This window comes from Bos mutus, chromosome 23 (assembly GCF_027580195.1).
Source record: "Bos mutus isolate GX-2022 chromosome 23, NWIPB_WYAK_1.1, whole genome shotgun sequence".
Classification (NCBI taxonomy): domain Eukaryota; kingdom Metazoa; phylum Chordata; class Mammalia; order Artiodactyla; family Bovidae; genus Bos; species Bos mutus.
This window is the reverse complement of record NC_091639.1, coordinates 643,937-662,457: the sequence shown is the minus strand read 5'-3', so window position 1 is coordinate 662,457 and position 18,521 is coordinate 643,937. Positions and strand designations below refer to the sequence as shown.

The following is an 18,521-nucleotide window of genomic DNA, read 5'->3' as shown; positions in this document are numbered from 1 at the left end:
AAAACACTGGCTTTACCAACCCGAGGGGGCAGTAGGCAGGGCCGGGCCTCTGAAGGCAGCCAGTTGGAGAGGAGGGCTTGATTGGCTGGAGTCAGCGATGGGGATGGGTGGGCGCTCCCCGGGCTTCCCATGTGGCTTCAGGGTCGCAAGGAACTGAGCAATGGGTCCCCACTTCTACCCCGTGAACCTGGGCTCCCCCCATTTCAGTTTTATTTTCTCGTCTAATTATTGGCCATGTGGGTGCAATCTCCGTGTAAATGGGTGCCTTTTGTCGTAATTCAACCCTGTTATTATCCTTCCTCAAGACCACTAAGTAGATCAAATCAGAATCAGTCAGGACTTGCTTTCGGTTAACTAGACTGAGGGATGGGCTTTTCCCTCCTATTTCTGCCAAAACACAGCATCCTGAAGTAAAACCCACTCACCACACCCAGCCTCCACGTCGCCCTCTTGTCTTGGTTACGCTGACACCTGCCCGACCCCGGAACAGGAGCGGGGCCTGAATTTACATCCTCTTGGTCTTCACTCTTTGCAGTCCTTTCCCAAGACTGCAGCCCAGGGACTGTTAGAGCTCGGCTGCCTCTGAGTTTATGGAGAAGTAGTTCCGGTACTTCCTCTGATAGACCCTCCCTCCTATGTCCCGCAAAACCGGTGGTTTTCCCTGCAGATCAGAAGGAGCTAGGGCCATCAGGGACTCCAGCAGATAGAACCTTCTCTGCATTCCTAAATAGGTGGGTGGTTTTGTTCAGACACTGACTTTCAAAGTGCTCTTAAAACTTCCTCGAAGTACTTCCCTGGGGGTCCAGTGGCTAGGACCCAGGCTCCCAGTGCAGTGGGCCAAGGCTCGACCCCTGGTCAGGGGACTAGATTCTACACGCCACAGCTAAGACACAGTCAAATAAATAAATAATTAAAAAAACAAAAAACTTCCCTGAGGAAATCTTCAGTGTTAGGACAGTTCCTTGCCAAGATCACATTTTGATCAGAGCCAGTTTACCCAATACCTGCTTGAGGCTGAGACGGTTAACAGCTGAGCTTGTCCCCAGAGGTCCTTGGGAAAGGGGGGCCCACACATTATCATTTCTTCTGGTAACTTAAGTGAATTCTTAGAGGTCATTGCTTTGACGTTTAAGAAACCCCACTGATCCTGCAGAATCTTACAGCGATGTGTCCAGTAATGAAATCCACAGCATCTACCTTTACTGAATTATTCAAGAAAACAGTTTGAACTCCACAAGGAGTTTCTTAAGAGTCAAACCTGAGATCATTTGGGAGGGGGGTGCAAAAGTCCATCTCCAACCCGTCACCACAAAGTGCTGAAGTCAATTGTCAGTTTTATTAAAAAATAAGCACTATGCTTGGATTTCATAAAATTTATATATGAATATGTACACAGACACAAATAAAATAATATTAAAAATAAAAATCACACTTGCTTTCAAGTGGCAGTGATCCTGGCACCCCACAAACATAACGGTCAGCTTTTCCTTGGAAGAAGCCACCTGGCCTAAAGAGACCACACTTAAGAAATGACCCAACAGACAGTAAAGCCGCAACCGTTGCCTGCAACATTTTCCCTTCAGGTTTCAAAAATATATAAATAATTTAATTACAAAACCCAACAATATATATATTTTTCATCTTTTGGCACAGTGAAACATTGGTCAATGGCAGAGATGAGGGACGCTCCTCTGGCCCCTCCCGCTTAGCTGCGCCTGTAGACGCCACAGGCACACAAGGGGGGGGCGGGCCGGGACCCCCGAAGTAGTCGAGTCATGGATCACCTGGAATGGTTCCCTGATGTGCTGTTTAGGTTTTGTTTCGCTTTGTAAGGGACAAAGCAGTGGAAGGTGCAACGAAAACAGCAGGAACAAGGCAGAGCCTGGGCCATGAGAAGTTTCTGTGAAGGGGCCGGCACAGGCTTGGTCAGGAACGGAAACTATCGGAGGCCCTGCTTTGCTCCTCTACAACGTGAGTTATAAAGGACGAAGGGAAACGTTCGGGATGCAGTTGAGACCCTTCTGTCCGGTATTCGCTCTAAGGCACGTCGGGTGATGGTGCTGTCCTCGGGCGGAAAGCGCCCGGCCCCGAGCCCGCGTCCCCCGCCGCCCCAACGCGCTCATGCCAGGAGCGTCTCAGGCCGATTAGGCAGGTGCGGGCCGGGTGCGCGGGCCGAGGCCGCGAGCAGGGCGTCGGGCAGCCGCACGGGGCAGTACAGGTGCGCACCGGCTGCCGGGCCTCGGAGCGGCTTGGCCGGGGCCGGGGCGGCCAGGGGCGCTAGGAGGAGGGGCGGCGCCTCGGCCCCGCGAGCTAGCAGCCCCGGAGGCTCGGCCGCTCCAAACGCGCAGAGCGGCAGCAGGGCCCCAGCGGGCGCAGCCTGGAGCAGCGCCGGGTAGGCGGGCGGCGGCGGGCAAGGAGCCGCGCCCCACGGAGGGCGGGCCCCGGGGCCCGCGTCCCCAGCGCGGCGGCTGCGGAAGGGCTTGCTGAGGATACTGTCGATGGCGAAGGGGCCGGAGAATCTGCCTGCCGGGCTGGCGCGCCCCTCCGGGCGGGCGGGCGAGCGCGCGCGGGGCGAAGCCGGGGCCGGGGCGGCGGGAGCGGGCGGCGGGGGCGCGCCGTCCGGGGGCCGGAGCGCGGGGCCGGGGGCCGCTGCCCGGTGGCTGAGGCGCTTGCGGCGGCGGCGGAAGACCCCGTCGGCGAAGGTGTACTCGCTGTTAGGGTTCAGCATCCAGTAGTTGTCCTTGCCCCAGGGTCGAGAGGGGTCGCGAAGCACCTTGACGAAGCAGTCGTTGAGCGAGAGGTTGTGGCGCACGGAGTTGCGCCAGCCGGTGTAGCTGCCGCGGAAGAACGGGAACTTGCCCATGAGGTACTCGTTGATCTCGGCCAGCGTCAGGCGCCCGCCCGCCGAGTCGCGGATGGCCATTGCGATGAGCGCGATGTACGAATACGGGGGCTTGGGCCTCCGGGTGTACGGCTTGCCGCGCGCGCCCTCGCCGCCGCCCGCACCCCCAGAACCTGCGCCCCCGGCTCTGGGCCCCGCCGTCGCCCCCGCCGCGCCCGCCGCGCCCGCCTCCTCGGCGCCCGGCCCGCCGCCCGCGCTCCGCTCGCCGCTGCCTGCCGCCGGGCTGTTGGCTGCGCAGTCCCCGTCCGAGCCCAGGGAGTCGTCGCCCGCGGCCGATAGCGGAGATGGCGCGTCGCTGCCGCCCGCACCCTCCAGGTCACTCCCCGGCTTGTCCCCTAGACCCGCGCGGGGCCCGAACACCTCCAGCTTCATGCCTGCGCCCGTCCCCGCCCGGCGCGTACCCTTTGCCTCCGCGCGGTTCTGGACAGCGGGCGCCCGGGGCGTGGTGGCGATCGGGGCCGGGGTCCTGGCCTCTGTCTCCCGGAGCTCGCCTTCCTCTGGGTGAGACAGTCGCTTTCCGGATTGGAGTCCCCTTCCGCTGGAGTTCTTTGGAGTGTTTGTGCTTATTGGGTGAACCGACAGGGGCGAAGAGGGAGGAGCTGGGGCGTACTGGCTTCAGGGTGAGGAGCGGAGACTTGGGGGAAGGCGTGCAGAGCCGCGGTTCTAGCCTCGGGTGCCGGGGCGCGCGGGGCTTGGAGTTCCTGCCGGAGAAGGAAGCGTGCGCATCTGCTTCCCGTTCCAGAGATGGGGTTTCTTCTCCCGCAGTCGCAGGTCCCGGACAGGCGTCCTCGCGGGTCGAGTCAGTGCCAGCTCCCGTGCCTGCCACCCCGGGGCGAGGGTCCAGCCTTCAGCCTCGAGCGCCCACGGAGCCGAGTCTCCGATGCCGCGGCGCCCGCAACCGCCTTCCCGCCCCTGGCCTCCGGAGCAGCATCTCCACGCCTGCAGCCGCGGCCCCGTCTCGTCTCCACCTTCGGCCCGGCCCAATATAACCCCGCGGCACCCCGCGAGGGCGGGGCCTGGGCGCCGACGAGGGATGGGGAGCGAGGTGGCCCAGGTGGCCGCGGCTCCGGAGCGGGCGCGCGCTAGGCGGAGGCCACGCGGCGGCGCGGCCGCAGGTTGTTTGTTTTGGGTCCGCCCGGCCCCGCCTTCCTCCTCCCGCCAATGGGAGGCGTGCGCGCGGCTGAGGTCCTCGCGTGTGCGCGCGTGCGTGTGCGCCTCGGCTCGGGGGCCGCGCGGGCGCTCGGGAGGGGCCCCTGCGCCCCGGAGCTCACGGAAGCCATACGAGAGCGCGGCCGGGGCACCTGTCGGGACGCCTGGCGCGGCTGGGGCCCGCGGGCTCCCTAAGCCACACTTGGTGTGCGGGTGCTCTGCGAGGGAAAACGGCGCTGCTCCCCCACGCAGACCCCCGTCGTCCCGGCCGAGGGGCAAGCAGCGGAGCACGCGCAGGACACTGCGGTGACCTCCCACCGGGGCCGCGCGACGTGTCCTTCTCGGGACCTCGTTTTGGGGACAGTCTCTCTCTTCTTTCCTTCTCTAATGAATAAAAGTCTGGACTCAGGATTGGCTGCACCTGAGATGACCTTGACTCGTTCTCATACTGGCCTTTCTTTGTCTTCCGTGGCCTCTTCCCTCACCTGGGCGGGGGCTCCTGCCGGCTCTGCACGGCTCTCGCCCCCGGGCGGCCCAGCGGCCCTCCTGCTCCAGGACGTTCGCTGTGGTTTCCGTGGCACCGGCGTCTGGCGGTCGGGAAAGGGGGCCCTCTCACCTCGGCGGGACGCCCGGCGGCGTGGATGATCCCCGAGGGCGCACTTCTAACCCTCTGCCCTACCAAGCTGAGGCTTCGTCCTTTTCCGGCCTTTGTTGCAAATAAGCGACGGAGCTGCGAGTAGGTGGGACCCCCGTCGATGTTTATTTTATTACTTTCCACCATTTGTGCAGAAAATGTACACAACCCTCTCTTATCTTTTTTCAGGCAGTTTTAAAGGCATTCAGCATGGGGTCCGAAAAATGACAGGGCCGTGGAGATGTTGTTTCTGGTGTTTGGGGAAAAGATCTGCTTTAGAGATTAGATTGGATTGCGTGCCTGCCGAGAGCTGGGAGCTGGCAGGAATGGCTTTTTTTCTGAAGGCAGCTGCCAGAGGGGGCCGGCTCCAGGCCAGGGGTCTGTGGTCCCCAGGACCTGGAGGTGGGGTGGGCTGGAACAGGAGAGCAGCAGGTGAACAGCCAGGGGTGACAGCGTTGGCAGTGAGTGCTGTCCTGGTGTGAACTCTGGAGGTGGGACCAAGGCCTGTTTTATGGGGCAGGTAAGCCGGGAGCTTTAAGTGTGGGCCATCTGGCTGCTGCAGAGTCTAAGGCAGGCCAGAGACACTACAGGGCCAGGTGCTCGGGGACCCAATTCCACCCTGGAGACGCCTAGGAGGCAGTCCTGCAGGCCTGTCCCCCTGGCCACTGCCACAGCCCTGCCTCAAGCCACCCAGAGCCTGGATTCGCAGCAGTTCCCTTCCTGGGCTCCCCACCGGCTGCCCCCCAGCCCCTCCTGTCTCTGTCTCTGCTTCCCCCTCGGCCCCCATCGGTTCTCCAGCTGGAAGGTTAGTCTGGGAAGTGCTAGTGAGCTGGGTGTGTCGGGGGTTTGATCAGAAGGGAAAGAAGAGACCTACGCCCTGGGCCCTGTTGCCACTCACAGCACGCATAGCAGCGACCTTGGGCCCTGTCCTCCCTGCCGCGCGTGTAAAATGATGCCCAACAGAAGGACTCCTGTGCTCATTGCCTTTGGCACTGCTCCTTTCTTGGGGTGATTATACGGCATTGCATTTCCGCCTCTGGGCACTTGGGCGTTTGGGTGAACTCCCAGAGCCCTGAGATCCTACCCCTCGCCCCTGCTCCAGCCTGGCCTGGTAGGAGGGGGCGTGTTGAAGTGTGGATGCTCTCCCCCCGGCTCCCCCCTTCAAAGGAGTGTTGGTCCTGCCGGGGAAGCAGCCCCCCACCCTGCCCCCTGCAGCAGGGTCTCCTCCACCATCACCATTCTGCTGGGGAAAGGACCAGCCATCACTCCCGTGGGGCGGTCTCTCCCTGCCTCAGGGCTGGGCTGCTGGTGGGCTGCTGGTGGGCTGCAGGTTTGGGAGGAGGGGAGTGAGGCGAGAGGGGGGACTGTCACCAAGAAAACCTTTTTTATTTTCAGGGTGACAGCTTTGGGAGATGGGGAGAGGGCTTTGTAAAGGAAGACCCCGCTGACCGTGGTGGGCAGAGGGCCACTTGGAAGGTTGGAAAGACCCCCAGGTACTGGGGTGCAGGCCCCCCAGGAAGCCAGGAGTTCCCTGCTGTGTCTCCAATCCTTGCCTCAAGGACTGTCTCGCTGTGCCATTCCTTGAGGCAGTGTTGCGCTGCTGTTCAGAACCCGTGTTACCTTTACCATTCTTTTACTCCCAAGAAGTCCTCCCCCTTCTGCTGGTACAAGAAGGCAGAGGTGGATGGAGGTTGCCCTCCCCTCTGCATCGTGTGCACGGTGCCCTCCAGGCCGGTGTGGAGCCTGCAGGCATCTCACGCCTGCTGTTTGTGGGTTCCCTAGAAAGGCTTGGAGACGTCTGCTCCCTAACTTTCAATCCCTCGGGGATCAGCATTGATGGGTTAATGATAAATGCCCGTCCGTGGAGCCTCACCAAACACTGTGTTGGGTTTGAAAGACCCATCTGTTTGTCCATTTATTCCCTTGCCCTTGAACTTGAGTGGCAATGAGGAGGTAAACCTGGCAAAGCATGCGCTCACGTCTCAGTGGTCACCAGGGCTCCTTGAGCCTGGAGGAGGGCACGGCAACCCACTCCAGGATTCTTGCCTGGAGAATTCCACAGACAGAGGAGTCTAGTGGGCTGCAGTCCATGGGGTCGCAAAGAGTCAGACACGACTTGGAGACTAAGCCTTTCTTTACTTTCTTTCTTCTTGGGCTCCTGGAAGTGGTTTTAGGCAAAGGAAGGACGTGTGTCCATCTCTAGACAAAGACTAACAGCTGGAAACCCTCGGTGGGTTTCAAACTCACTGTTACCTGATGTTTCACTGCTCCATGCCTAAACCTCGGGGTGTGACTTCTGGAATGTGAGGGACTCGGTGGACCTGACTCTGCTGGAGACGTGGGAGCTGGCCCCAATGCACACAGCATCCTGGACCCAAAGGAGCCAGGGAATCAGCTCTCTCACTCTCCCCTGCCCCCGGACACCCGGAACCGTTGGTGAGCTTCTTGCCGGATTCCCTCTGAAGGAGCCACCTTTGGCCTCTGGGTCTGAAGAGAAGGTGAACTTACGCTGCCTGCCCTGGGGTCCCAGGCCTCTAACTCTGTGAGAGCGGCCGTGCTGGGGCCCCAGTCCACGCGTGGCTCAGATCCGAGCTCCATCACTTGTGGGACGGGGTGGGGCTGAAAGCTGGGGCCTGACGTCCTCTTCAGGGCTCAGGCCCAGCTCCCTGGACACGCCTTGCTTGTGGTGGAAGGGCGGAAGGAGGGGAGCTGGCTCTGCCCAGACCTCCTCCGTGGCCTGGCTGGCTCGTGGTGACGCAGGGCCCTTGGGGGAGCCTGCAGGGTGGGCACGAGTCCCTGTCGGAGCCCGCCTCGCTGGCCTGAGCTCTGTCACTCTCTTCCTGCTGCTGCTCGGCCGGGGACTCGGTTTAAGCGAGGGCCGGGCACTGTCTGGCACTGCTCACCAGGGAAGCCCAAGGGCTGTGCTGGAAGTTTCTCTGGAGACCCCAGGGGTTCCGACCACAAGAAGCCTGGTGGGTGTCCCTGAGACCGCAGGGATCCCGACCACAAGAAGCCTGGTGGGTGTCCCTGCGCTGCAGGTGCTGCTCCTGGGCGATGGGTCCCGGGCGTGGGGAGGGCGGGGAGGGGCGCAGTGACCTGGGGCGGAGAGAGGGGTATGGGGCCCCTGGGGAAGGGGGTGAGGACGGGGGTCAGCCCCAGCTGGGGGCAGGGGAAAGTCGGGGGGAGGATGGAGGCCAGGGGAGCCGCCTGAAGCTCACGACAGCCCTGCTCCCCGTGGGAGGTGCTGCTGAAGGAGAGGAAGCCTGGGGGCCTTGTCTCGGTGCGGTGAGGGCGTGATCCTGGGGTCATGGAGCCATCCTCAGGGCAGCGCTCCTGGTCCAGCTCTAGTCCAGCTTCCCTTTCATCTGAAGTCCTTTAACTTGTGAGTTTTAAAAGCAGAGCAAGAAAGCTTGCACTTCCCTTTAAGGTAGGCGAACGACCAGACACACGCCCGTGTTTGTCCAGGAAGGAGACCTCTGGGGTGTGTCTGAGCCTCCCCTCACCCCCTGGCACTGCCCCTTTGACCTGCTGCCACAGCATCCGGCGAGACGGGGGAGACGGCAGCTGGGACCTGCTGTGTCCTTGGAACGAGACGGTGTGTGCAGGGCCCACTCAGCCCTCCCCTGCCTTGACCAGGAGTCCCAGATCCTGGGGGTACAGCTTACCATGGGCAGTTGGGCCTATGGAGACCGGACATCTTTGCAAAAGTTCAAAAACTCCCTTCAAAATCCCACAGGGCCCCCATCAAACTCCTTAATCTTGGCTCAATTAAACTGAGCACCGACTGTGGAGCAGTTAGAAATATGACGGGGGCTTCCCTGGTGGCCCAGTGGTCGGACTCCGCATTCCCTCCATAGGACCGCAGGTTCCATGCCTGGCTGGAGAACTAAGATCCTGGAACTGAGATCCGCAGCATGGCCAGTTTTTTTTTTTTTTTAATTAAAAAAATATGAAAACATTGTTCTACAATTTTATGCCCCCAAATATTGGCCACTCTAAATAGTTTATATTTTTAAATGAATAACTTAATGACATCGTTCATGCATTTAGAACACTTCAGAAAGCTTTTTGTTTTGGAAAGTTCCACATACTTATTGTAAAAGGTAAAGAAAATAGGATAATGAACTCCCACATACGCAAGATTCCACTCTAGCCACTCCCAACCCATGGCCAGTGTTATTCTGTCCTTATTCCTTCCCATTTCTCTGCCACCTACCTACATTTTTTAAAAGACAAACCACAGACAGCATATAATTTTATCTATATTTCACTGTTATTCTAAAGATAAGAATTCATTAAAAAAATAACTAAATTCCATTATCATACCTACAAAATTAATAGTAATTTTAACATTAAATACTCAGTACTCAAATTTTCAATTATCTTAAAATGTAAGATTACTTTAAAGTCATTTTTACTGAGCTACATTTTTCGTATAATAAAATGTACCTATATTAAGGGTGCAGGTAAACTGACAAATTTATACACTCCTCTGCTGCTGCTGCTGAGTTGCTTCAGTCGTGTCTGACTCTGTGCGACCCCATAGACGGCAGCCCACCAGGCTCCCCCGTCCCTGGGATTCTCCAGGCAAGAACACTGGAGTGGGTTGCCATCTCCTTCTCCAATGCATGAAAGTGAAAAGTGAAAGTGAAGTTGCTCAGTCGTGTCTGACTCCTTGCGACCCCGGGGACTGCAGCCCACCAGGCTCCTCCATCCATGGGATTTTCCAGGCAAGAGTACTGGTGTGGGGTGCCATTGCCTTCTCCGATACACTCCTCTAACCACCGTCATATCAAGATATAGAATATTTTTGCCACCACGGGAAGCTGCTTCCTACGCTTACTGTCAACTTCACCTCCTTTTCCATCCTCAGCCCCAGGCTACCTTGCTTTTCTTTTTTTTTACATTTATGAACAGCGAGGACGTCCAACCAGTCCATCCTAAAGAAAATCAACCCTGAATATTTACTGGAAGGACTGACGCTGAAGCTGAAGCTCCAACACTTAAGCCACCTGATGCAAAGAGCCGACTCACTAGAAAAGACCCTGATTCTGGGAAAGATTGAAGTCAGGAGGAGAAGGGGATGACAGAGGATGAGATGGTTGGATGGCATCACTGGCTCAATGGACCAGAGTTTGAGCAAACTCTGGGAGTTGGTGATGGACAGGGAGGCCTGGCATGCTGCAGTTCACGGGGTTGCAGAGAGATGGATTGACTTAGTGACTGAGCAACAACAACAAAACATTTATGTGAATTTAGGAATTATAGGATGTATGTATATATATATCTGTTTTTTCTTTTTCTGGCCACTTGAAACATTTACTGCCAACAGCTGGTTCTCAGCAATCTGACTGACACTCCTCCTGTGGCTGGTCTCTGCCACCTGCTCTGTGTCTTCTTCCTGGACTCTAATTACACACGTTTGACTACTTGACAATTAACCTACAGGTTGCTGAGCTTGTGTGTTTGTATTTTGTCTTTTTCCTCTCTATCTGAACATTTTCCATTGCAGTGTCTGCATATTCACTGATCTTTCTTTTGGAATATCTGATCCAATCTTACAATTGTCCAGTTAAATTTTCCCAACAGATACTATACTTTTCTTCTCTAGAAGTCCCATTTGATTATTTTTTAAAAAATATTTTCCATCTGTCTCTTCATCCTGCTCATGTTTTCCTTTTAGATTTTAAATATGCATGTAACGTATTTTTAGGTGTCCTTGTCCGCTGTTTCCGGCCTCTCATTTGTAGATTTGTTTCTTTTGACTGATTTTCCTTCTTGTTATGGGTCAAAATTTGCTGATTTTTTTTTTTTTTGCATGTCTAGTAATTTTTAATTGGATGCAGGACATGAACTTTAGGTCACTGAGTGTTTGGATTTTGTTTCTTTTTTAAAAGGTTTTTGAATTTGTTTTGCTCAAAAATTAAGTTATGTGTTTCTGATTAACCCTTACCAAGTTTATTTACTTATTTAAATTGGAGCCTGTTGCTTCACAACATCGTGGTCGTTTCTTCTGTACAACAGCGTGAATCAGACGTGTATACACATATATCCGCTCCCTCTCAAGCCTCCTGCTCTACCACCCCCACCCCACCCCCCGCCCCGGGTCATCACGGAGCACCGAGCTGAGCTACCCCAGCTCCCGCAGCTGTCTGTCTGCATGTGGCAGTGTATGAACGTCAGTGCCCACTCTCGATCTGTCCCCGCCCTGCCTCCCATCCCCATGTCTGTAAGTCCACACCGGGTTTGTTCTTAAGCCCTCTTTTAGGGCAGCTCTAGACTAGACTGCGGAGAAGGCAATGGCACCCCACTCCAGTACTCTTGCCTGGAAAATCCCATGGATGGAGGAGCCTGACAGGCTGCAGTCCATGGGGTCACTAAGAGTCGGACATGACTGAGCAACTTCACTTTCACTTTTCACTTTCATGTATTGGAGAAGGAAATGGCAACCCACTCCGGTGTTTTTGCCTGGAGAATCCCAGGGACGGGGGAGCCTGGTGGGCTGCTGTCTATGGGGTCGCACAGAGTCGGACACGACCGAAGCGACTTAGCAGCAGCAGCAGCAGACTAGTCTGCAGTCAGTCCCGTTACTAAGACGCGCCACTTCTGGCATCTCCGCCTACGGCCCTGGGTGTTCGAGCAGACGTGTCCACCGCGGCTGGTTGGAAGCCGTAGTTCTCCAGCCCCGTGAAGTCTGGGAACCGTCGTAATTGCAGCTCTTCTTCGGTTCTGGGTCCAGCCTTGCACGGGCCGCCCCGCCCCGTGCATGGTCTGGATTCGCCCAGGCTCGAGGGCCCCTGCAGACTTCCGGACCCTCCGGTGCACAGTCCCCTCACGCCCAGCAGGCCCCGCTTCCCGAGCTCAGCCCCGCGCGCCTCGGCTCAGACGTGGACCTCTTCTCCCCTGCTCCTGTCCTTTGGCTGTTGCTCTAAATTTACTTTCAGGCAAAAATCAAGGATGGAGTCATCTCTGGGATCAGCATCATATTGTTTTATATCTTATGTCTAAAAACATTTTTATTTGTATTTTGCCCAATTTTCTGTTTGTTCAGTGGAGAAAAATATTCTGATTTCTCCTTCATAGTCGGGAATATAAGCCATGACTTTAAGACACAGTTTATGTACTTGAATTGGGATTCAAATAAAGCTCACACAGTTTGATTGGCTCGTGTGTCTTTTAACCTTTTTAAATGATTAAGTCCATCCTTCACCTTCCTTGCTGTCTCTTTTTCCTGCCACTTTCTTTTGCTGAAACACTGGCCATGTTTGTATGTTGAGTTTCACATGTCATTCTGGATTTCACTGACTCTGTTCCCAGGGTGTTTGAACCTGTTCCTCTGTACATGTTCCCTGGTAGCTGGTCACTGGATTGAGAGACTCGATCAGATTCAGATTAGGTTTTTTCAGGACTACTTTGAAGATGTTGGTTGGTTTTCCGTCACAAGGCGCACGCCTTTTTGTTGTGTTAGCAGTCACTGATGCTCAGTAACTAGACTAAAGCCTTTCATTTAATTTGCTGAGTTATCACAGAGCCTGGGTCTCAGCAAGGATGAGTTTCTAGACTGAGCAAATTGGACCGTTATATCTAGCCATGTACTTGTTTTCAAAAATACCAATTATGATGACAACTTGGAGCTCCAGTAAAACGTGGAGTGTTTTTAAACTTGCTCAAGGCAAAGTTGTCCCATTTGTACACACTGGAAGGAGGCCACGCTGAACTATATCCATCCATACCTGTTCCTTTCAAAGCTGTGCTCTAGTTGAAGCTGGGCTCAAGTGGTGCTCCCAGGAGGGAAGGCACCCGCCCTCTTCAATGTGAGGCAAGAACAGTTTTTCAGATCAGTCCTCGACAAGGATGATCCTGTGGTGCCACTGTCCCTGCCTGGGGGTAGGCACAGGACTGTGTCGCGTGGGTTGTGTCCACAGGGGCTGCGTCCTTAGAGGCTGCGTCCCTGGGGTGTGTGTCCGTGGATGCTGCCTCAGCTCTGCGGGTAGGTTGTCCAGAAGGCCTTTCCACTATCTGCATAGACATGCCTGTGGGCGTGGGATGCTCTCTGTCTGCTTTGATATGCCCAATCCTCATCCTAGTCCCGTGAGGACAGGGCGGGTGATGGTGAGAGTAGTGAGCGCGGGTGCTGTTCGGGGCTCCGCTGTGAGCCTGGGGACCCTAGGGGGGGTCTGGCTGGGGCCCCTACCCTTTCAAGTCCCACAGTCTTGTCCAGTTTCTTATCTTGCAGCAGCTGTTGCCTCACTGGGGGAATAACAAAGAGTCAGAGTGAGGATTAAATGAAGCCTGAGCGTGCTCGGAGACGTCAGCTTAAAACAATGCTCAGCGAGTGGCCAGGACCGCAGGGGCTCAGTGGGCAGTGGCCACCTGCTCCCTGCCCGTTCCTGTATCTTCCCTGAGGAGCTTGTGAGTGAGGGAACTTGACCTGCCCACAGCAGAAGCCTCGAGCGAGTTCAGCTTGCTGCCAGAACGTTTACAGGGAGCTTGGTGATGCTCGGCCTGGGCCAAGGGGCCCGATGGTCCTCGAGAGCCCAGGACATGTGTGAGCCGAGGGGCCTTTGGGGGCTGACCCCACTGGCTCCGAGTGTCTGAGCGAGTCCTGAGACGTGTCCTGTGGTGCCGTGAGGCTGGGGTTCAGAGGCATGGGGGGCAGGCTTCTGACCGCTCCCCGTGTGCTGGACTGAGCCCCTGGGAGCAGCGACCTTGCAGCCTCTCCAGCAGCTGCAGGGCCTCGCCATGAACTACCAGGCGGGAGGGAAGCGCTCCGGACCGGGCGCTCCCGGGTCAAGCCCTCAGCTGACCGGGGTCACCATTGCCCTCTGGGCGCTGGGCCCCAGCGGGAGGGTGTGCCTGGCGGCTCCTCGGAAGGCCGCTCTGCAGCAAAGAACGCGTCAGGAGCCTGGATGCGAGTCCCCCAGGAAGGGAGGACTCTTCCTCGCAAGGCTCACGTCAGGGGAGCTTTGAGAGGCTTTCAGCAGCTTCGTCCTGTGCGTGGCTCCCTCCCGCTGGGGCTGCCGCTGGGTGCCGGGTGTGGTAACTGCTGCCTATCTGACCGAACTCGACTGTTTTGGGTTCAGAGGCAACAGCAGAGCTTCAGCACCTCATTCACTCGGGGCGGCTCCCCTGTGGACCTGGGCTCGGTGAGGACGGCCAGCCCACTGCCCCAAGCCAAGAGTGGCAGGGGTCTCAGCCCCAGACTGACACAGACCCCTGCACTCTACACCAAGGTCTCCTGCCCAACCTCCCCCGGACGCACCGGGTCTATGCACTGGGCACCAGGACCGGCCTTTTCTCAACACTTTACCCACAGTTACTTCGCAGCTCGACGCTGCTGTTGGTCAAATGCCAAGCTGAAAGTGAGCCGGGCGCCCCCGGGGCACAGGGTCCCCTCTGCGAGCTCCCCGGTCTGCGTGTCACTGGCGTGACTTTCCTGCCTGAGGAGAAGAGGCGTGTGTGTGTGCACATGCGTATGTGGTGTATGAGCATGAATTCGTGTCTACATGTTTGCCTGAGCACGGGTGCCTGCAAGTGCCCTGCACATGTGTGAACATGCGTGTGTGTGTACATGTGTGCAGGTGTGCATGTGGGTGGGTGTATGTATATGAAGAAGAATTAGAAGTGTGTGTGTGAGGTGTGATTGGAGGCACCTGATTGCTGGCCATTTTTTTGCATTGACCAGCCCATCAAGTCACTTAACCTACTACTTGGACATTAGTTCTGTCAACAGTTAAGCATAGGAATTGGACTGCATTATCCCAAAGAGAATTTTCAGCCTGAAAAGTCCGTGTTTCCGTCATGAATGCTCTGAAGCCTTCACAACCCCTGGTGGAGAGCGGACGAGCTGACCTTGGTGTCTGTGCCCTCGAAGTGCGCTCCGACCTGCCTTGTAGGTTTGTTCTGATCCTATGTCCGGGTGACACTGGTTTGGACTGCATTTCCTGGCTTCCTCCTAAAGCTGGGATGGGTTTTACCTCCAGTCGTGTGGCCCAAGGGCTGCGGTATCACCAAGAGCATGGGCGAGCCGAGTAGGAGGAGGGCCCCAGGAGCAGGCTGGAGGGGGAGGGCAGTGCCCACTGCTGAGGCCGCTGTGACTGCCCTGGGGGAGGGCAGTGCCCACTGCTGAGGCCGCCGTGACTGCCCTGGGGGAGGGTGGGTGCCCAGCGCCCAGGCCCCCGGCTGCCCGGTGCGCACTCAGCCCTGACTTCCATCTGCCAAGATGGGACGCTGTCCTCCATCGACTGAGGGCTTCTCTTGAGCTGGGGGCACTGATGGGGGCCGTCTGTGGGGCAAGCCGACATCTGGTTCCACCTTCTGGGTGGTGGGGTTGCAGGTATCTGCAGCCTCAGCTCGGCTCCCTTTGGGGGAAACCGGGATGGAGCTGTGCTCTCGGTGGATTTGGGGGGCACCAAGGACATCAACAGGTGTGGGGCTCGGGTGCGGAGGGCTCACTGGGCGCGGCGGGCGCCGTGGCCAGGCGGCACAGAGGGACCCAAGCTGGACTGCGCTTCGGTCGTTGCCTGGCTGTGCATTTCCTCCTTTGCCGGGAGCGGGGCTTGAGACGAGGTGGTTATGTGTCCTTCCAGCCTGCGGTGCTTTGGAAGGAGGAGCAGAGCTAGACTCAGCAGAGCCTGGGGCCGGAGGGGCGGCTGGGAAGTGACCAGTGTTCATGGGTTGATTGACCAGGAATCAGACGATGAGGGGATCCTCTTGGTCCTGACAGTGAACTGAGTGGATCACCATTCTCAGCTGCCTTGAAGGAGTTCTGATGTGTTTGAGATCCTCTTTGTGAATTTCGATTCTGCAGTCCCGGGTAATCGAAGGGAACGACAGAAGCCCCTGGGGCCACAGGACGGCTCTGGACGAGCCCTGGGGTCCCTGGCATGGACGGCAGACAGAGGGGCCCGCAGCCTCCAGGGTTCGTGAGCTCAGGCACTGTCCTGAGAGTGGTTTTGGAGGTGCGCAGGCTGAAGTCCCAGCTCAGTGCAGGGCCTCTAGCAAGAGCAGCTGCACAGCCCTCCCGGGCACACGGGGCCCTCCTCCTCTGCGAGCCCAGCTCTCCGGGCCCTGGGGGACAGGGGAGGCCGTGCCGTCTGCCGAGACTCACGGCCCACGAGGCCCAATGCTCTACAATCATTTTCAAGCCTCTGTGTCACTTGGTCATCCCATCCCTATGCTGACGGGGACCCTGAGGCCAAGAGGCTGGAACACATCTCCACGCAGCCACACGCCTGGGGCGGGGGCGCAGCCTGGCCTCTGACCCCACACCCCCTCCTTCACACGTGCCCCGCTTCCTGGAGGACAGTCTGTTACCAAAGCTTAATCTCTGCTTCAATAAAGGGAGATTTAAGTTTCTGAAGAGGAGAAGAGGGTTAGCCCTGTTGGAACCATCCCAAGCGATAAAAGCCACTTCTTGTGGGGGGGCTGGCACTCATCACAGAAAAAGAGCCTTGGCAGCTGAGCCAGTGGAGGGGGGGCCTGTCCCTGATCAGTTTGCACTTCCCTCCCTCCCACCCCCTGGGTCTCACCGCTGACCTCCTGGGCTCTGTGGCCGAGCCACCAGCGGCGTCTGACACCCGGCTCGCCAGCCTGCCCCGTGTCCTGGGAACATAGGGTCTCGTATGGGGTACCCCACCCCTCGCCCAGGTGCCCACGCTGCGTATAAGCAGAAACGAAGGCTGCAAGGTGGGGATAAATAGTTTCCACAGAGAAAAAGTCAGTAGCCAAAAAAGACAGAGTTTACTATTCTTAACATGTAACATGTCGTGGCTAATTAACGAGAAAAAGACAAACAGCCCAATTGTAAAATGGGCAAAGGGCATGAGCACAGCACCCGGGTCAAAACATCCGTAGCCCGCTTGCACCCGGAGGTGAACGGAAGCGCAGCCTGGCTGGACGACACGCTGGGCGAGGGCCCCGGCCTGAGTCCTGGGTCACTGATGTTTGGCTCCACGATCTTCGGCACGTGAGACTTGCTGAGACCTGGTCATTCTCTGTGAAACAGGGGCAGGAGGTACCCGCCTGCAGGCTGTCCTGAGGTTGGAAGAGTTGACTCTGTGAGGAGCTGAGCGAGCGCCTGGTATGCACACTCTGACGTCTGTGCCAGCGGCGCAGGGCTGCTGATAACGAAGCACGTTCATGAGTTCACACCTCGCCGATACCACACACGTGATGGAAACGGCAGGGAAACGCTATTTGTTGCCTATTGGAGTGGAGCAAAGCTGGAAGCGTTGCTGACAACCCCCGGAGGTGAGGTGTGGGAGCCAGTCCTGGCCGGTGGGGCCCAGCAGCCACCTCCACCGGGCGATTTGGCCGTTGGCCCTCACACTGGAAGTGCGGACAGGCCCTGACTCAGTCTTCTCCTAGAAATTAACCCGGGGAAGCTCTGGGACGAGGGCACAGTGAAGACTGTGTCAGGATGCTTATCCTGCCATTGTTTGTAGGAGCAACAATTCAGAAGCAATTATGAATGGATCATCAGTTCAGTTCAGTTTAGTTCAGCCGCTCAGTTGTGTCCGACTCTGCGACCCCATGAACCGCAGCACGCCAGGTTGCCCTGTCCATCACCAGCTCCTGGAGTCCACCCAAACCCATGTCCATCAAGTCGGTGATGCCATCCAACCATCTCATCCTCTGTCGTCCCCTTCTCCTCCTGCCCTCAATCTTTCCCAGTATCAGGGTCTTTTCCAATGTGTCAGCTCTCTGCATCAGGTGGCCAAAGTATTGGAGTTTCAGCTTCAACATCAGTCCTTCCAATGAATACCCAGGACTGATCTCCTTTAGAACGGACTGGTTGGATCTCCTTGCAGTCCAAGGGACTCTCAAGAGTCTTCTCCAACACCACAGTTCAAAAGCATTGCTTCTTCTGCGTTCAGCTTTCTTTATAGTCCAACTCTCAGATCCATATACGACTACTGGAAAAACCATAGCCTTGACTAGATGGACCTTTGTTGGCAAAGTAATGTCTCTGCTTTTGAATATGCTGTCTAGGTTGGTCATAACTTTTCTTCCAAGGAATAAGCGTGTCTTTTAATTTCATGGCTGCAATCACCATCTGCAGTGATTTTGGAGCCCCCAAAAATAAAGTCTGACAGTTTCCACTGTTTCCCCATCTATTTCCCATGAAGTGATGGGACCAGATGCCATGATCTTTGTTTTCTGAATGTTGAACTGTAAACCAACTTTTTCACTCTCCACTTTCTCTTTCATCAAGAGGCTTTTTAGTTCCCCTTCACTTTCTGCCATAAGGGTGGTGTCATCTGCATATCTGAGGTTATTGATATTTCTCCCAGCAATCTTGATTCCAGCTTGTGCTTCCTCCAGGACAGCGTTTCTCATGATGTACTCTGCATATAAGTTAAATAAGCAGGGTGACAATATACAGCCTTGATGTACTCCATTTCCTATTTGGAACCAGTCTGTTGTTCCATGTCCAGTTCTAACTGTTGCTTCCTGACCTGCATACAGGTTTCTCAAGAAGCAGATCAGGTGGTCTGGTATGCTCATCTCTTTGAGAATTTTCCATGGTTTATTGTGATCCACACAGTCCAAGGCTTTGGCATAGTCAATAAAGCAGAAATAGATGTTTTACTGGAATTCTCTTGCTTTTTCCGTGATCCAGCGGATGTTGGCAATTTGATCTCTGGTTCCTCTGCCTTTTCTAAAAGCAGCTTGAACATCTGTAAGTTCACGGTTCACATATTGCTGAAGCCTGGCTTGGAGAATTTTGAGCATTACTTTACTAGCGTGTGAGATGAGTGCAATTGTGTGGTAGTGTGAGCATTCTTTGGCATTGCCTTTCTTTGGGATTGGAATGAAAACTGACCTTTTCCA

The 18,521-nt window shown here is 56.3% G+C and overlaps 1 protein-coding gene across 1 annotated transcript; it reads right to left on the bottom strand.

The window, feature by feature from the left end:
* Positions 1 to 1,317: 1,317 nt before the first annotated feature.
* FOXQ1 (forkhead box Q1) lies at positions 1,318 to 4,462 on the bottom strand. Its single transcript, XM_070360913.1, has one exon. It carries the CDS (start codon positions 3,272 to 3,274, stop codon positions 2,120 to 2,122), a length of 1,155 nt encoding a protein of 384 aa, XP_070217014.1. The 5' UTR covers positions 3,275 to 4,462; the 3' UTR covers positions 1,318 to 2,119.
* Positions 4,463 to 18,521: the final 14,059 nt, after the last annotated feature.